The 16,848-nt window shown below is 38.0% G+C and overlaps 1 protein-coding gene across 3 annotated transcripts in view; it reads left to right on the top strand.

Annotated features, from left to right (window-relative positions):
• The window catches only part of STK4 (serine/threonine kinase 4), an 88,460-nt gene that overhangs the window by 16,060 nt on the left and 55,552 nt on the right, over positions 1-16,848 (top strand). For all 3 annotated transcript variants that reach the window (XM_025998730.2, XM_025998731.2, XM_025998732.2), the window contains 5 exons: positions 3,596-3,760; positions 7,466-7,633; positions 8,503-8,640; positions 11,487-11,615; positions 12,385-12,571. In XM_025998730.2, coding sequence (XP_025854515.1) covers positions 3,596-3,760; positions 7,466-7,633; positions 8,503-8,640; positions 11,487-11,615; positions 12,385-12,571 — 787 coding nt within the window. The remainder of the gene's footprint in view (positions 1-3,595; positions 3,761-7,465; positions 7,634-8,502; positions 8,641-11,486; positions 11,616-12,384; positions 12,572-16,848) is intronic.

Here is a 16,848-nt window from a genome sequence, read left to right as displayed (position 1 = left end):
AATAGCAAATTCTTTAGCTAGGAATTATGTCCTACCATAAGATACATTTAAAGAAGTCCCAAATCTTGTGTAATTTATTGAATTAAAAATTGGGCTCCAGAGACAGCTCAGTTGGTTGAGCATCTGACTCTTAATCGCAGCTCAGATCTTGATCTCAGGGTTGTGAGTTCAAGCCCTGCATTGTGCTCCATGCTGAGCATGGAGCTTACTTAAAAAAAAAAAATTGGGTTCCAGGCCTTCTGTGCAGCATTAAGTTATTGTTTCAGGTATTTTGAAACCATCCAAAATGAATTTTGATGGTGCATTTGATGTTTTAATATTAGTTTATTGTATTTATGTAATTTTAAGCTATTAAGTGCTAATCTTTAATTATTACTCATTATTTTTTAAAATGTTTTAGTTCTGTTTTGTGCACTATGACAGTCAATAGCTACGTGTGGTTATTAAGGACTTTAAATGTGGCTAGTCTGAATTGTGATGTGCTATAAGTATAAAATATCAGATTTTGAAGAGTTACTGCAAAAAGAAAAACATAAAAACTTTACATTTTTAATATATTGATCACATGTTGAAATGGTAATATTTTGGACAAATATGATTAAAATATATTATTGAAATTAATTTTGGGGTGCCTGGCTGGCTTAGTTGGAGGAGCATGTAACTCTTGATCTTGGGGTCATGAGTTTGAGCCCCATGTTGGATTTGGAGATTACTAAAAATTAATTAATTTAAATTAATTTTGCTTTTATTTATTTTTATTTTTTTTAAATTTTGCTTTTTAAATTTTTTATTATTTATTTATTTATTTATTTTTTACAGACAATATAGATTTTTTTTTTAAAGATTTACTTATTTATGATAGAGAGAGAGAGAAAGAGGCAGAGACACAGGAGGAGGGAGAAGCAGGCTCCATGCTGGGAGCCCGACATGGGACTCGATCCCGGGACCCCAGGATCACGCCCTGGGCCAAAGGCAGGCTCCAAACCGCTGAGCCCAGGGATCCCTAAATTTTGCTGTTTTTTTAAAAAAAGATTTTTATTTATTTATTTGAAAGAGCTTGAGCAGAGGGGGGCAGAGATAGAAGCAAACTTCTTACTTACTGAGCAGGAAGCCCAATGCAGGGCTCAATCCCAGGACCTGACCCAATCCTGACTGAGCCAAATGCAGACACTCAACCGGCTGAGCCACCTAGGCACCCCAATTTTGCTTGTTTTTCTAATGTGGCTACTAGAAAAGTAAAAGTTGTATTTGTGGTTCACATTATATTAATATTAGGCACTGCTCCCTTAACTGATTTGCTTAACTGATTAGAATAAGGCGTAATAAGTCACATGAACTTTGTTCTGTTCCACTGCAGAAGGTACTCAAACTCTAGCTTGCAACCTTATCAGTAGTGTTTGCTTGGACTACAGTAAGAGCTCTATAGTTTGTTAGCACAAATTACTTGTTTGTGCTTCAGCTTCGTTTTCTGTAAAATGGTGATGATAATAGTACCTATTTCATATGATTTTTGTAAAGATTTAACAAAATCACAAAAATAGTGCTTACAGTACAATAAATGCTATTTTTAATGTTATTAGCAGAGTGCCTAGCTCATAATTGATGCTTGTTAACTATTTGTTCATTGACTGGTACCATAGTAGTTATTAAGCCATGTGTATTCTTATATGACTTACATCATCTGATTTCCATGACATTCTTGAAGAAATGTGATAGTCCTATATTATAGTTTGGGAAACCGAGACCAAGAGAAGTTTGGTAACTTGCTTAGGTCATACAGCTAGAATGTAGAGCCAAGGGTAAAAACTAGGTCTTTCTCATCCTGATTCCCATGTTTTTTGCACCACAGCCTACTCTCTTCTAAATATGAGTTGTTTGTCAAAAGGGAGACAGTTTGCTGATGGATTGCATTTGGTTAGCACTAGAGTTAGGTCTGCCCCAAATCACCATGGAACTGAGCAGATATTCTGTGTTGATCGGCATTCTTGCTTTCATTTATTCATCATTATTCAAATATTTTTTCAGGACTTGTTATGTCCTGGGTGGCTTTCTTGGTGCTAGGGATACAATAGTAAACAAACCAAAGACATTTTATTTTTTATTTATTTATTTTTAATAAGTCTGAAGACTTACTTTTTTTTTAAGATTTTATTTATTTATTCATGATAGACACAGAGAGAGAGAGAGGCAGAGGCAGAGACACAGGCAGAGGGAGAAGTAGGCTCCATGCAGGGAGCCTGACATGGGACTTGATCCCCGGTCTCCAGGATCACTCCCTGGGCTGAAGGCGACACTAAACCGCTGAGCCACCTGGGATGCTCAAGACTTACATATTTGTAAGGAGGAAGGAAAGAGAACAAGAGAGCAAGTAAGGAAAAGAGAGCAAGAAGGAAAGAGAAGGAAGAGAGAGCAGGAAGGAAAGAGAGCAAGAGAGAGCACAGGTGCACTCATGAGTGGGGGACGGGCAGAGGGAGAGACTCTTCAAGCAGACTCCCTACTGAGCATGGAACCTGATGTGGGGCTCAATTTCACGACCCTGAGATAATGACCTGAGCCGAAACCCAGAGTTAGAAGCCCTTAACCACCTGAGCCCCCCAGGAGCCCCCAAGACTTTTTAAAATGGGGTTATGTTCCTAATAGGGAAGATATCACATGTAGGTATACAAATGTGTAAATCAGATGAGGATATAATACTGCATTTACCAACAAGGTAGGATCAATGAATAGAGAACGATCTAGGAACGGAGGGAACTAGGGAAGGCCTTTCTAACTTTCTGCATGAAGAGAATTGTGTAGGCAGAAAGAACATGAGATGAAAAGGTCCAGAACTGGAAGTGTGCTTTGAGTGTTTGAGGAACAGCAAGGAAGGCTGGAATAGCATGAGCAAGATAGAAAGTAGTAGAGGATGAAGGTAGCTGGGAACTAGATCATGTAAGACTTTGATGAGGACTGGCTTTAATTTTGAGTGGCTCAGGAAGCCATTGGAAAATTTTGAGCATACCTGGCTTTCATTTTGGCTCATTATGGCTCACTGCCATGTGGAACAGACATTGTCAAGGGTCAAGGGCAGAAGCAATTAGGAAGACCAGTTAGGAAGTTATTTGGATAGTTTAGGCAGGGCATGCTGTTGGCTTGGACCATGGTGATTAGTGATTACAGAGGATATATATGGATATATTTTGAACATAGGGAAGAACCAAAGATGACCTCCAGGTTTTCAGCCAGGGCAATTCAAACTGCCTTTCCCTGAGAAGACTGTGGGAAGAATAAGTAGGTTGGGCGGGTGGTAAGTAGATGGGTAGGGTAACAGTAGAAATAAAAAAATTTGATTTTGACGTGTTATGCTTATGATGCTTGTTAGGTATTCAGTTGAAGATGTTGTGATCAGGTACATGAATCTGATGTTTGGGGAGATATAGGATAGGAGATGTAACTTTAGTAGGGGTTAATGGAGTGATGGTGTAAGCTGTCAAATGCTGTCACAGGTTGAATACCATCTTATATTCTAGGAAGGGCACTTGGATCTAAGTTTTGCCTTTTTTGAATGTAAAATGATATAAACTGATAGAATTTTAATTTTCCATTCTTTTTTTAGTTAACAGAAGATGAGATAGCTACAATATTACAATCAACACTTAAGGGACTGGAATACCTTCATTTTATGAGAAAAATACATCGGGATATCAAGGCAGGAAATATTTTGCTAAATACAGAAGGACATGCAAAACTTGCAGATTTTGGGGTAGCAGGTCAACTTACAGTAAGTAAAAATGTTACTTCTATTGGTAACTTTCAGTTCTATCCTGAGAAGGAATTCTTTTCATTTAGTCATTTTTTTAAATAAAATACCCAATTTCACTGTATTCATAAAAAAGTTATAGAAGGTGCCACTAAGTTGCGAAAGAGGTAGTAGGTTATTTTAGGTCCTTTCCTGGCATTTAGGTCCTGTGACTGAACTTTGATAAAAATAAAAGCTGAAACAAGAAATGATAGAGTAGAAGTTTAAATTTACAAAATGAAGAAAAATTCAATCCAAACTGCTTTCCTTGCAGAATAAGACTTAACACCATCTCAACCCGGTAGCAGTTGGCATTTACTTTACTGAAAACACTCTCCTTATCCCGTTCCAGGATAGTCTGTTGAGTCTCCTCCCACCTCACCAGTGCATGGCATTGAAAAAAACCACGTTTCAAAACAGGAAATGTAGAATTATTTGGTTTTGAAAAATATCTAAGTATATATGATGTAGAAAAATAGAAATAGTTCTGGACAGGTAGTACTAAAATTCACAACAATATTATATATCAAACAGTTTTCTTGGGCAGTAGAAAAAATATTTTTTTGTTTGTTTAGAGTTGGTATCAGGTAGAGTTTTTTGGTTTTTGCTTTTAAATCTGCCTAGATTATATTAGGGAGTTTAATAGGTATTGCAATGGCACAAAAATTGCTTTGTTGTTTAAAAAAGAAAATCAGAAACTTATTCCATATTGTAATTTCTGACCTTTCAAAAGATTTTGTTGTTAACACATAAAGTGCTTCTAGGGAACAGTTTATGCTCCCAACTGTAATATATGAATGTATCCATTTTGGAGGGGCCTGGCTGGCTCAGTTAGTAGAGCATGTGACCCTTGATCTCAGGGTCATGAGTTAAAGCCCCATATTGGGTGTGGAGCCTACTTAAATAAATAAAATAATTAATTTTTAAAAAAGGATGTATTCATTTTCCCTCATATTTGCCAATGCTGAATGAGCAAGAAGTTGTATTTTTAAATCATTTTTGAAGCAATATTTTTACATTTGATTATTGGCCATTTATAATTCTTCTTTTGGAACTTACCTGTTCATCTTAATTTTCCTAATTGTGTTGGACCTTCTAAAAAAATCTGAAAAAGGTAAACCAAAACTTAAAAATTTTATATTAAAATTATTAATCCTATGTTATATATGTTGAAACATCTTTTTGTAGTTTGCTAGTTATCTTTTTACTTTCATTATGATTTTTCTTTAAACACCAAAGTTTCCAAATTTTCTATAGGGAAATCCACCTCCCTTTCATGTTATGGTTTCTGCCTTTGATGTCACCTTTAAAGTCTTTTTTTGCTCCAACATCATATAACTGTTCATCTATACTTCCTTTTAGTACTTTCTAGGTTTTGTGCTTTGTATTTAAATTTTCAACCTATTTGAACTTTATTTGGTGAAAAGTATAAGTTAGGAAATTAAGTATAGAGTTTTACAAATGACTAGCCAGATGCCCAGTTGCTTTTTTGTTCTTTGCTTGGTAATTTGGAATAACATTTTAATTATATCTTCAAGTTATATATGTGTGTGTTTATGTATATGTATAAATACAGACCTACGTAGCCATAGTCTGTTCTGAACTTAATATTTTCCCTTGTTATGCTATGCATTAGTATAACTTTGTAATACAGATCAGGCTGGGTTAGTATCCACTCATTAATCTTAGTTTTCAAAAAATTTCTAGGTATCCAAAATACTCTTTTCTAAATGATGAGTATTTCAAGGATATAATTCTCAAAAACAACTTGAGTACCACCATTTGAAAACTGCAAATTTAAGTTTCAGAGCAAAGGAAATGACTAAGCACTAAGGTAGTTCCTGTGCTAGTTTTTTACATAGAATCAACAAAGTGAGATCAATTTAAAAATATCACCTGTCATTTGTTCCTGACTGGCATAGCCTAACTGAAGCCACAGGCATTTCAGAAGGAACAGGAATGATGATGATGGGGACTCCTACTGCATATTTAGTTCTGTTTAAAATCGTCCTCTTCCTAAAATACAGGAGCTCTGGAAAGGTTCTCTTTCATTAAGGCCACACCATTCTGGGGAAGTAGACAAATAGTTATTTGCCTATGTGTGCTAGATTCATATTTTTTAAGCCTCAAACTAAGACTTTATATATACATTTTATAAAATCTATGTATATAATAAAAAGAAAAATTATATGTATACATAGACACATACACATGATTTTTCTTTTTTAATTTTTTGATAGCACTTGTTCTGTATCTCCATGTAAACCATCAGAGTGTTGTAGAAATAAGGGATGGAAAGTAAAAGTCCTTTGTGATTCTACCTTCTAGGTGTAACTATTGTTAATAGTTCAGTGTGTATTGAGATTTTTCTTTTGCTAGCCATATAACAACAGTATTTATTATTATTGGTTACTGATTTGTCATATAATGTATACAACATGATTATATATTATATATAATTTTGCCATCTAATTTTCTTTTTATAATATGTCTTATACATTTTTCCACGTCTCCTTTTTAGAAAAATATGGTGGATGGGGCGTCTGGGTGTCTCATTGGGCCTGACTCTTGATTTCAGCTCACGTCATGATCTCAGGGTTTTGGGATTGAGCCAGCACTCAATGCTCAGCAGAGAGTCTTCTTCCCTCTGCCCCTGCCACCTCCCCCCCACCCACTCACATGCACTCTCTCTCTCTCAAATAAATAAAAATAAATACATCTTTTAAATATATATATTTATTTGAGAGAGAGAGAGAGAAAGCGAATGAGGGTGGGGGAGGTTGGGAGAGGCAGAGAGAGAAGGAGGAAAGCAAATTCCTTGCCAAGTGGGGAGCTGGACCTGGGGTTCAATCCCCGGAGCCTGAGATCATGACCTGAACCGAAATCAAGACCTGTTTGCTTACAAACTGAGCCACCCATGCACCCTTAAATAAATCTTAAAAAAAAATACGGTGGATATTTATTGTGTTTCATTTACCCCCTTTTAGATGGTCGTTTGGGTTATTTCCTTTTTATTTTTCCCACCTCTCCTACAAATATTTCTCTAACACTTGTGTGTATATCTTAGATACCTGCATATAGGATACATTTCTGGAAAAAGATTCAGATCAAAGGATATGGATATTTAAGTTGACAAATATTGCCAAATTGCCCAGAAAAACTTGTACTGATTTATACTCTAGTAATGCTATTTTAGTGCTTGACTTTCTTTTTTTTTTTTTAAGATTTTATTTATTTATTCATGAGAGAGACACAGAGAGAGAGAGGCAGAGACACAGGCAGAGGGAGAAACACGCTCCATGCAGGAAGCCTGACGTGGGACTCGATCCCGGGTCTCCAGGATCACACCCTGGGCTGAGGGTGGCACTAAACCGCTGAGCCACCTGGGCTGCCCAGTGCTTGACTTTCTATACTGTTACCAGCACTAGTTATTATTAATCTTTGAAAGTTTTGTCAACTTCATTTTAGTGTTTGTTATTTTTGTGGGTTTTTTAATGTGTGTGTTTTAAGAATTCAAAGTCTTCTATGTTTCTAGGTCATTTGAATTTTTTTGTCACCTGCTCGATCATGCCTTGAGTATGGTTTTTATATATATTCCAAGTACAAGATGTTTCTTATTGTTCGAAAAGTCTCCTTTCCTCGATAGTTTTAAAGCTTAATGTTAATTTCTACCCTTCTCTGTTTTAGGATACCATGGCCAAACGGAATACAGTGATAGGGACACCATTTTGGATGGCTCCAGAAGTGATTCAGGAAATTGGATACAACTGTGTGGCAGACATCTGGTCATTGGGAATAACTGCCATAGAAATGGCTGAGGGAAAGCCCCCATATGCCGATATCCATCCAATGAGGGTAAGGACACCAGTAGGGTCATTAGAAAGTTAGTGACTTACTTGATTTAGATACCTAACAGTAAATGAATGAGTTGTATATAATTGATAACTGTCAGTACAGACTCCACTAGTTGTAATCAATGATCAACTCAAGTACTCATGTGTTCAAAGATAAGTTCCCTCTTTTTGGCGGGGGAGGAGTGGGGAAGGGTGAGAGGATTTACTGGTAGATTTAAAGAATATAAGCTGCTGCTTATTATAGAGGTTTTTTTTTTTTTTTTTTTAATTCTGGCTCTTCTTTTATTGGAAACTCAGTAAGTAGTAGTTTTAATTTTTTAAAATAGTTAGAATTTAACTGCAATGTGGTGTTCTGGTTTTTTGGCTTTTTTTTGTTTTTTCAAATACATTAAATTGGTTTGGCCTGGAGGTTAATGAATCCCTTGTAATTTGTGGGACTTCCAGGTTTATGATCTCCTTGCAGTTACTGCTCATATCCTGTGGTGATGATGACCTTTATGGGGGAGGGAACTTTGACAGCTGTAGGGCTGAGATTACTGTCAGGATATTGATGCTCTCAGCTCTTGCCTTTTCACTTTGAAAGCCAGTGTACAGTGGTTAGCAACAACCAAAAAAACCTTGCTAGATATCGTGAGGTTGAGGCGACAAGAATACATATGAAAGAGGGAGAGAGAGAGAGCTATATCAACTTCTCTAATTGTCATACTTCCCACTTTGAGACACTTAGACTTTTGTTGGTGTTGGATGGGCTTATCAGTGGATAAGAGGAAAATATTTTTTTTCAATTTCAGAGGTATCTCTAGTCATATTTTTATTAGTGTACCACTTTTACCAAGAAAACCTTTTTTTTTTTTTTTTTTTTTTAACTAGGCCATCTTTATGATTCCCACCAACCCTCCCCCTACATTTCGAAAGCCAGAACTATGGTCCGATAACTTCATGGATTTTGTGAAGCAATGTCTTGTAAAGAGCCCTGAGCAGAGAGCCACAGCCACTCAACTCCTACAGGTATGAGTCTCCCCACGATGCTGCCTCCCTCTGTTTCATTCATGTACTGGCCAAAAGATGTTGTCAACTCATCTGCTTGGAAATGGTAAAGGAGTATAAGACATTCTCTGCCTCTAGGGAGCTTTGAATCTAACAGAGTAGAAGAGAATGTTAAATCATTGAACAAGACAGTAGTGCAAGAAAATGGAGGGCTCTGTGGGGGTCAGAGACTGGGAACCGACATTTCGTAAGCACCTGCTGTGTGCGGGGTGCCATATAATCATCACACAGGCCCTGTGAGGGATGGGTATTATTTCAATTTTATAGGTGAAAAAATGGAAGCTTAGAAAGGTTAACTTATTTAAAGTCATTCAGCTGAGAGGTAACAGAGCTGCAACTAGAGCCTAGGTCTTCTAGGTTCCAAAGCAGGAGTGCCCACAAATCTACCCTGTTCCGATGAGGAACTGAGATTAATGGTAGGTGCCCTTGTAGGTCCGGATGAGAGGAGGCCACTTAGGGCTGGCGGTACTGAGACTGCTCTCCTGGAGCAGGTCACCTCGGAGCGTGGGCCTGGAAGGATGGGAACAGTTTGCAGGCCAGCTGCTCAGTGATTAAGAGATTGGATTCAGGAATCACACTGCCCAGGTTTGAATCCTGGCTCCCTGTTTACTAGCTTTGTGACCTGGGGCAAATAATATAACCTCTCTGTTGCTTTAGTTTTCTTATCTGTAAAATGGAGACAAAGTTTATCTGCCTCTTATATGATGAAGATTAAGTGGCATAATGTGTATAACTTTGAATGCTGTTTTACCCATATTAAAAGTAGTATGATGTGGATTTGACAAATATCTATGGTTGTTTTGGGCTAGGCCAATGGTTTTCAGCTGTGTCAGACCCAGTATTTCCCCTCTTCCCCCTTTTTTAACCAATATGTATATTTAATACTTCCACTCCTGTTCTGGATTGAAATTCATAAATCATGAAATCTGTTTATGTTCATAATTTAAAAAGAGCTAGTATAATGTATATGATATAATGGAGACATAAAGATTTATAATTAAATATTTGTCAGTATCGCAATAGGCTCTAGCTTGACTCAACCTGCAGATATAATGAGATAGTTATATACCTGAACCTAGAACCATAAATGAGTTTATTTTATTTTTTTAATGATTTTATTTATTTATTCATGAGAGACACAGAGAGAGAGGCAGAGACATCGGCAGAGGGAGAAGCAGGCTCCCTGTGGGGAGCTCTATGCAGGACTGGATCCCAGGCCTCTGGGATCACGACCTGAGCTGAAGGCAGACACTCAACCACTGAGCCACCCAGGCGTCCCCATAAATGAGTTTAGATTTAGGAGCAGTAAGAACAGAAATCATTCTATTCAAGCTATATAGGACAATGAATGGGTAGATGCTAGCATAAAAATGATGTTAAATAATAACAGACCAGGCTTATTTGTATCTGATAAGAAGAGGGAAATAGTCTTATAGATTTTTCCAAATGAAGAGAAGAGAGAACAAGGAAATATGATATTCTTCCAAATGAGCTGGCTCTTATTTCTATGTGTATTGGCACATTATTTTCCTGCCAGGATGGGGTATTGGTGGTTTTATGGAAATCTTTTTTGCAGCCCCAGCACATGCTGAGGCATTCTCTCAGTTTGAGTACTTACAAACATTTAGAGACCATATCCTCTGGTGGGTGCTGGGTGATAGAGAACGAATTTCAAAGAGAAACACTGGGGACAACACAGAATAAGTTGAGAAGACAACAGGAAACCCCTCAAAAAGAATTTCCATATGTTGGGAGCCCGGGTGGCTCAGTGGTTTAGCTTAGCGCCGCCTTCATCTCAGGGCATGATCCTGGAGACCCGGGATCGAGTCCCACGTCGGGCTCCCTGCATGGAGCCTGCTTCTCCCTCTGCCTCTGTCTCTGCCTCTCTCTCTCTCTGTGTGTGTGTGTCTCTCATGAATAAATAAATGAAATCTCAAAAAAAAAAAAAAAAAAGGAATTTCCATAGGTAACTTTCACAGCATGGATTCCTTGTACAACAAGCAAGATAAGAAAAATGTAAGGTAGTGCTAATATTAATAATATTCAAGCATTTTTTTATAAGTGAAATTCCACAGTATCCTTGTGTTTCAAGTGTCTTTGCTGATTGATATTTGAGTTTACATCTGTTAGATATTTGTGACCAGTTTTAGTATTTCTGTAGTAACTATGCTTTTGTGCTAAAATCCCTTTTTATCTAACTTTGTCAGAAATGCTGTGTAGTACATTGTATGGAAGGAATAAACGGGATGAATAAATTGTTCACTGATATTTAAACAATGTCTTTATGACATTTAAGCCCCCTCCAAAATCATCCCCTAAATTACCAGACTTTTTGTCTCTTGAAAAACATTTTTGGTATTATTTACTAAAGTATACATATACTCTGAGACATTTGAAAGGTGTGCACAAAGTGCCCCAGTTCGTTGTTGTGCAGGACTCTTCCACACTTGGAAGGAGTGCTGGTGTCCCTGCTTTTCCTCACACACCATTGGTGTTCTCCAAACATGGTGACAAGCTCCCAGCATGTTTAGAAAACTTCCTCTAGGGGGTGGTACCACTCTGTTGAGAATCTCTAGATTTGGCAGACAGAAACGAGACTTTGCAGCCAGGCTGAAAAAGATGGGCAAAGCCTGAATGTGCAGTCAGAGTGATAAAGTGAGTGTGGTTTCACAGCTGTTACCCAAAATAGAGAAAGATGAGATTTGTTGATTAAGCAGCTATTATCCAGTACCTACTGTGTGCTGGGTACTGTGTATGCACTGGTGCCCTATAAACCATTGCCAGTGTTGTCTGCTTTCTTTTTTAAGCACCCGTTTGTCAAAAGTGCCAAGGGAGTGTCAATACTGCGGGACTTAATTAACGAGGCCATGGATGTGAAGCTGAAACGCCAGGAAGCCCAGCAGCGGGAGGTGGACCAGGATGATGAAGAGAACTCCGTGAGTGGCAGGCAGTGCTGTGGGCCTCAGGCATGAATGCATGTTATTTTATGATTGCCGGGTCAGTTGAGGTGAGTAGGGGCTAACAAGTCCGCCTGGAGCTGAAGACACTTCCTGAATGACTATGTCCTGTCCTGGCCACTGGTAATGGCTTGCTGAGGCTGGCCTTCTTCTCATCCTAAGACACTTTCAAATTTTACTGTTTTGCCCCATATCATTTTCTCAATTTAATTTATTTTTTTCTTCAATTTTTTTCTTCGGAAAAACGAATGCTCGGATCAGAGATTTGTTTTTTTGTGTGCCCTTTTGGAGAATCAAGGATCCATACTAAAATATAGATTTTACACTCACGGACTCCCTCACAAGCCTGAGATTCCAAGGGTGTGCACCTCAGCTTCTTAGATCTACGTTGTAAACCCCCCCCCTTTTTTTAGAAAAAAAATTATTTATGTAATCTCCCCATCCAATGTGGGGCTCAAACTCACGGCCCTGAGATCAAGAGTTGAGGGCTCCTTTGACTGAGCCATCCAGGTGCCCCTCTGTTATAAAACTTTGAAGAGGAGATAGGAAGGGGAGAGGGGGAGGATGTTTCTGGCTCTTGCTTGCCTAACTTTGTGGTCTTCTTTGGTTAAGTAGGTTCTAAGACCCTCAGTTCTGTGGGTCTGGAATCCTAATCAGCGTCAAATCCAGAAATGCTTGCCCCGAGATGAATAATAATTCAAAACCTTTTGATCCAGTTAGCCCTGATTTGAGGTTTGTCCTCTCACAGGAGGAGGATGAGATGGACTCTGGCACAATGGTTCGAGCAGCAGGTGATGAGATGGGCACCGTCCGGGTAGCCAGCACCACAAGTGATGGGGCCAGCACTATGATTGAGCACGGGGACACGTTGCCATCACAGCTGGGCACCATGGTGATCAACACAGAGGATGAGGAAGAGGAAGGGACCATGAAAAGTAAGGCTCTGGTTAAATATACTCCCTTCTCAGACAACCCCTGCAAATTCCAGAGAAAACAAGCTCTCACGGTCCACATGGACTCAGGCTGGAGTCACTTTCTGGTTGTCCAGGGGTGGGTGCAGGAGGGGAGAGCTGGCCTGAGGCATCAGAGGCAAGAAAGCATCAGCAATGAGGAAGGTCTTTCTTTTGAGCTGGAATAGCCACCTCTCATCGAATGTTGTAATTTTCTCCTTTTCTTTGATCTGTGGAGGCAAATATATTTGTATTGTTTTGATACATAGTTCAAAATGGGATGTGATTCTGAGCTATTTACTATAGGTATCTTCAGTCGATTTCTGTTTTCTGTGGATCTAACCCAGGTTTACCAATACTCAGTCTGTAGTCAGGATGACTGTACAGCTTTGAAAATCCTATCAAGTCCCTTCTAGTTGAAATCTGTGCTTTGCTTCTTATCCCACTCTCCTTTTTGGCCTGTGGCCTTGTCCTGACACTGGTGCTTGGCTCTCAGGGTGCTGTCTGCCACTCTGCTCCTCTGTTGCTTCCCTTCCCTTAATCTCTGTATCACAGAGGAAAGGAATTGGGGATACAAATGGTACTAATTGAGCTCTGGATGCACATTTTAGCCTGAGCTTTGCATAGGCTTAAGTCATTATGATCTTTTTATAATCTGTTCCCCCCCCCCCCCTTTTTAAAGTTTAAAAGTCCTTCCTTTAAACAGGAGGGACTGTCAAACTATGGTTCACAGGGCAAATCCAGCCCACTACCTGGTTTTGGCAATAAAGTTTTATTGGAACATAGCCATGTCCATTCATTTACATACTGTCTTTGACTGCTTTTGTACCACAGAGGCGGAGTGACCAGTTGTGACAGAGACTGTATGGCCCCCAAAGCCTGAAATGTTCACTCTCTGGTTCTTTATAGACAGAAAAAGTTTTGTGACCCCTGCTCTAGACCCTTTGCTTTGTGATTAATTCATTTCATGAATTTTTCTTCAATGCTGTATTTAAGTACTTTGCTAGATGCTGAAAAAACAGTCCTTGCACCCAAGGAATTCGTTGTCTTGTGTGGGGGACAGACCACTAATTAATGACACATCAGTGTATGAAACAAGTTCTAAAATAGAGCTAATCCAGGGGCTTGGTAAAGCAGAATGAAAGAGTATTCAGTCTGGATTAGGGATTACTGAAGAATTTCTGAAGGAGAAGGCAGGAAGGTTGGCAGGGAGTAGGGTGAGTGGAGGTGTTCCACAGAGGGAGCAGTGTAACACAGAGTCCTAGAGGCAAGAGAAGGGTAGATCAGCGCAGGGGAGCCATAGCCCATTTATCGTGACTGGAGCAAGCCAGTCTAGGCTGTGGGCCCCAGGCAGCCCACTCTGCTTTTCACCTTTCAGGTCTATGTGTTTATAATCAAGTCTTTGTTTATGAAGAGAAAAGGTTTTCTATTTTTCTTTTTTCTCTTTTGGGGCCAAGACTCCTTATCTGTGTTAGGATTCTGGTCAGAGGGGTACAGGTGGTGAAAGAGTAATAGTGCTGTTGATGGATGTGTAAATTGGTATAACTTTTCTGGAATGTAGTATGCATCAGGAGTTTAAAAGGTTCAGACCTTTGATCCAGTACATTCCACTTCTAGGAAGCAGGTCCAAGAAAATAATTGAAGATAGAGAAATTATATTTAAGAATTTTTCCAGATATGTTACTTATAATTGTAAAAAAAATTTGGATTAATTTAAATGTTTAATAGATGATTGGTCAAATAAATTATGATACATCCATAAGGGGGACTAATTATACAATACAAAAACATTAAAAATCCTGTTTTGGGACAATACTTTGTGAGTTAGGAAAATACTTATGATACGTTGTAAAGTGAGAAAAGAAGGAAGCAGAATTATAGCATTCCCCAGTTTTACAAAAGTAAAAAGATAAATTAACATATGTTGATGTGTACTTAGGAGAAAGACTGTAAAAAAGTATTGCAACAGCTGGGGGTAAATAAATCAGTTATTAAAAGTAAATAAATAAAAAAGTAAATAAAGTAATAGGATCATTAGTATGTTAAATTTTATTTATTTTCTAAAGTTATTTTCAGAAAAGAAGTCTGACCAAAAATACTGCTGGTGTCATTGTGTGTCCTATAAATTAGGGCTTCGAACTTTGGATTACTTTAAGAACTTTTTTTTGCCCCCTCCCTTTTTCTTCTTCTCACTTTTTATGGCCTTAAAAATGGATATTTATAAGAGTTTATAAAAACATTGTCACCTTGCTAGTCCCTTTAAATTCTTACCTCATTCAGTGTTCTTAGGTGTGTTTCATCCCCTGCGCTTGAGATCAGAACACCCTAGATATACATTTGGTGTTATGTAAATTGTCAAGTGAATGCTATGTACTAAATTTAGCATGTCTTTTCCTTTCCTTTCTTTTCTTTTCTTTCCTTTCCTTTCCTTTTTTCTTTTTTGTTTTTTGTTTTTTGTTTTTTTGTTTTTTCTCTTCTCTTCTCTTCTCTTCTCTTCTCTTCTCTTCTCTTCTCTTCTCTTCACTTCTCTTCTCTTCTTCTCTTTCTTTTTCTTTTCAGTAGCCAGTGCGATTTGTTAGGAAAGTTTGTTTCATAGTTGGGAGCTGCTGACCTCTAGTCTTTTCACGAACTCTGGTGCTTTATCTTCTTCTACTTGTCTTAAGGGCTTTAATCATACAGATGATTATAATCGCTTATAGTGTAAGGAGGCTGGCCCAATAACATGTGTGGTGCATGCACATGTTACGGAAAATCTGCCCTTTTTTTTATTTAAAGAATTAATTTTGTTCCAAATGTAATTTTCCAAATGTATTTAAAGTGCTAATTAATTCAATGGGTTGTTTGTTCAGTTTCTGAGCTTGGATGGCTTAGCATGTCTAATGAGAAACATGCCTCTTTTTTATAGTCATGATGGAAAACTGTTTAAAAACCACAGCAATCACATCTGAGTGACATTAAATAAACTCAGTTCATCATTAATCTGCTACAGGTCTTTTAATTCAGTTTTTAGGCCACAGGTTTGACAGATTTGCCACTTACTTTGAGATTTTCACCATTTATGGTTTTAGGAGTTAAACTTCTTGTTATGAGAAATTAAAACATACATAATTGCACAGAATAATACCATGAATGACCCCAGTGCCCTGTCACCCAGTTTCAAACCTGATTAACTCACTGCCCATCATATTTCAGCCTCCTCAAAGAAAATAAATTCAGTTAATTTAAAGTAAATCTCAGATATCATTCCATTTCTTTAGAATTAGTTTTAAACATTTAAAGGAAAGTATCTGACCAGGCTTGGCTCAGATCTAGCCGTTTGTGTTGTTTTGGAGAAGTCGCTTTCCTTGTACGGGCCTCCTCGTGCCTTAATCAGTAAAATTAAAGAATCATGAAACTTATGTACTTTCATTGTCCTTTATGGTTCAAATAGTCCACACCTTTATAAAAGTTGTATAACATGACTAATATTGAACTGAAGACATACCACTATAGACAGGTCAAGATGATTGAATGAGATGAAGCACTGGAGGCCTGTTTTTGAGCATGTGCCCATATGGTTCCTATAATAATAGTAATAATTTACATTGATACTCTGTTTTCTGATAATTTTCCACTTAATAAGGGTATGCATTTTCCATGTCGCTGCAAAGTCCCTGTTTTCATTTTTCATACTTAACAGTGTTTTTTTAAAATCATTTACCTGTTGCTAGACATTTTGGTTGTTCCTAATTTTTCACTGTTATAAATAACTCTGCAAGGAACATCTTGCATATAAATGTTCCTTCTTTTTAGTATTCCTAGGATAAGTTTTCAGAAGTATTTGAATAGTTTCATGTGTATTTGTCCTGTTGTGAGACTGCCATACTGTCCTCTGAAGTTTGTACCACTTCACATTCCACAAGACTAATAGCAGCTATCAGGACACTTGGTTTCTTCCTTTATATCCATTTTTCCTTTTTATTTCCCATGTTTTAAATCTCTGTGCCACTTTCTGGGTGTTTTCTCTAGATTTATTTTCTAACCCTGTCATTCTTTTTTTTAGCCACATCGAATCAATGGTTTGACCCAGACACTTAAGTTTATTTCCATGGATAAATTTTTTTGCTTCCTAGAAGTTTTGTTTTGTTTTGTTTTGTTTTTTAGATTTCATGTATTTATGTGGGAGAGAGCAAACATAAGCAGGGGAGGGGCAGAGGGAGAAGCAGGCTCCCTGCTCGATCCCAGGACCCCAGGATCATGACCTGAGCTGAAGATAGACACTT

This window comes from Vulpes vulpes, chromosome 14, assembly GCF_048418805.1.
Source record: "Vulpes vulpes isolate BD-2025 chromosome 14, VulVul3, whole genome shotgun sequence".
Classification (NCBI taxonomy): Eukaryota; Metazoa; Chordata; class Mammalia; order Carnivora; family Canidae; genus Vulpes; species Vulpes vulpes.
Note: the sequence above shows the minus strand (reverse complement) of the source record. Positions and strands in the feature narration are given on the sequence as shown.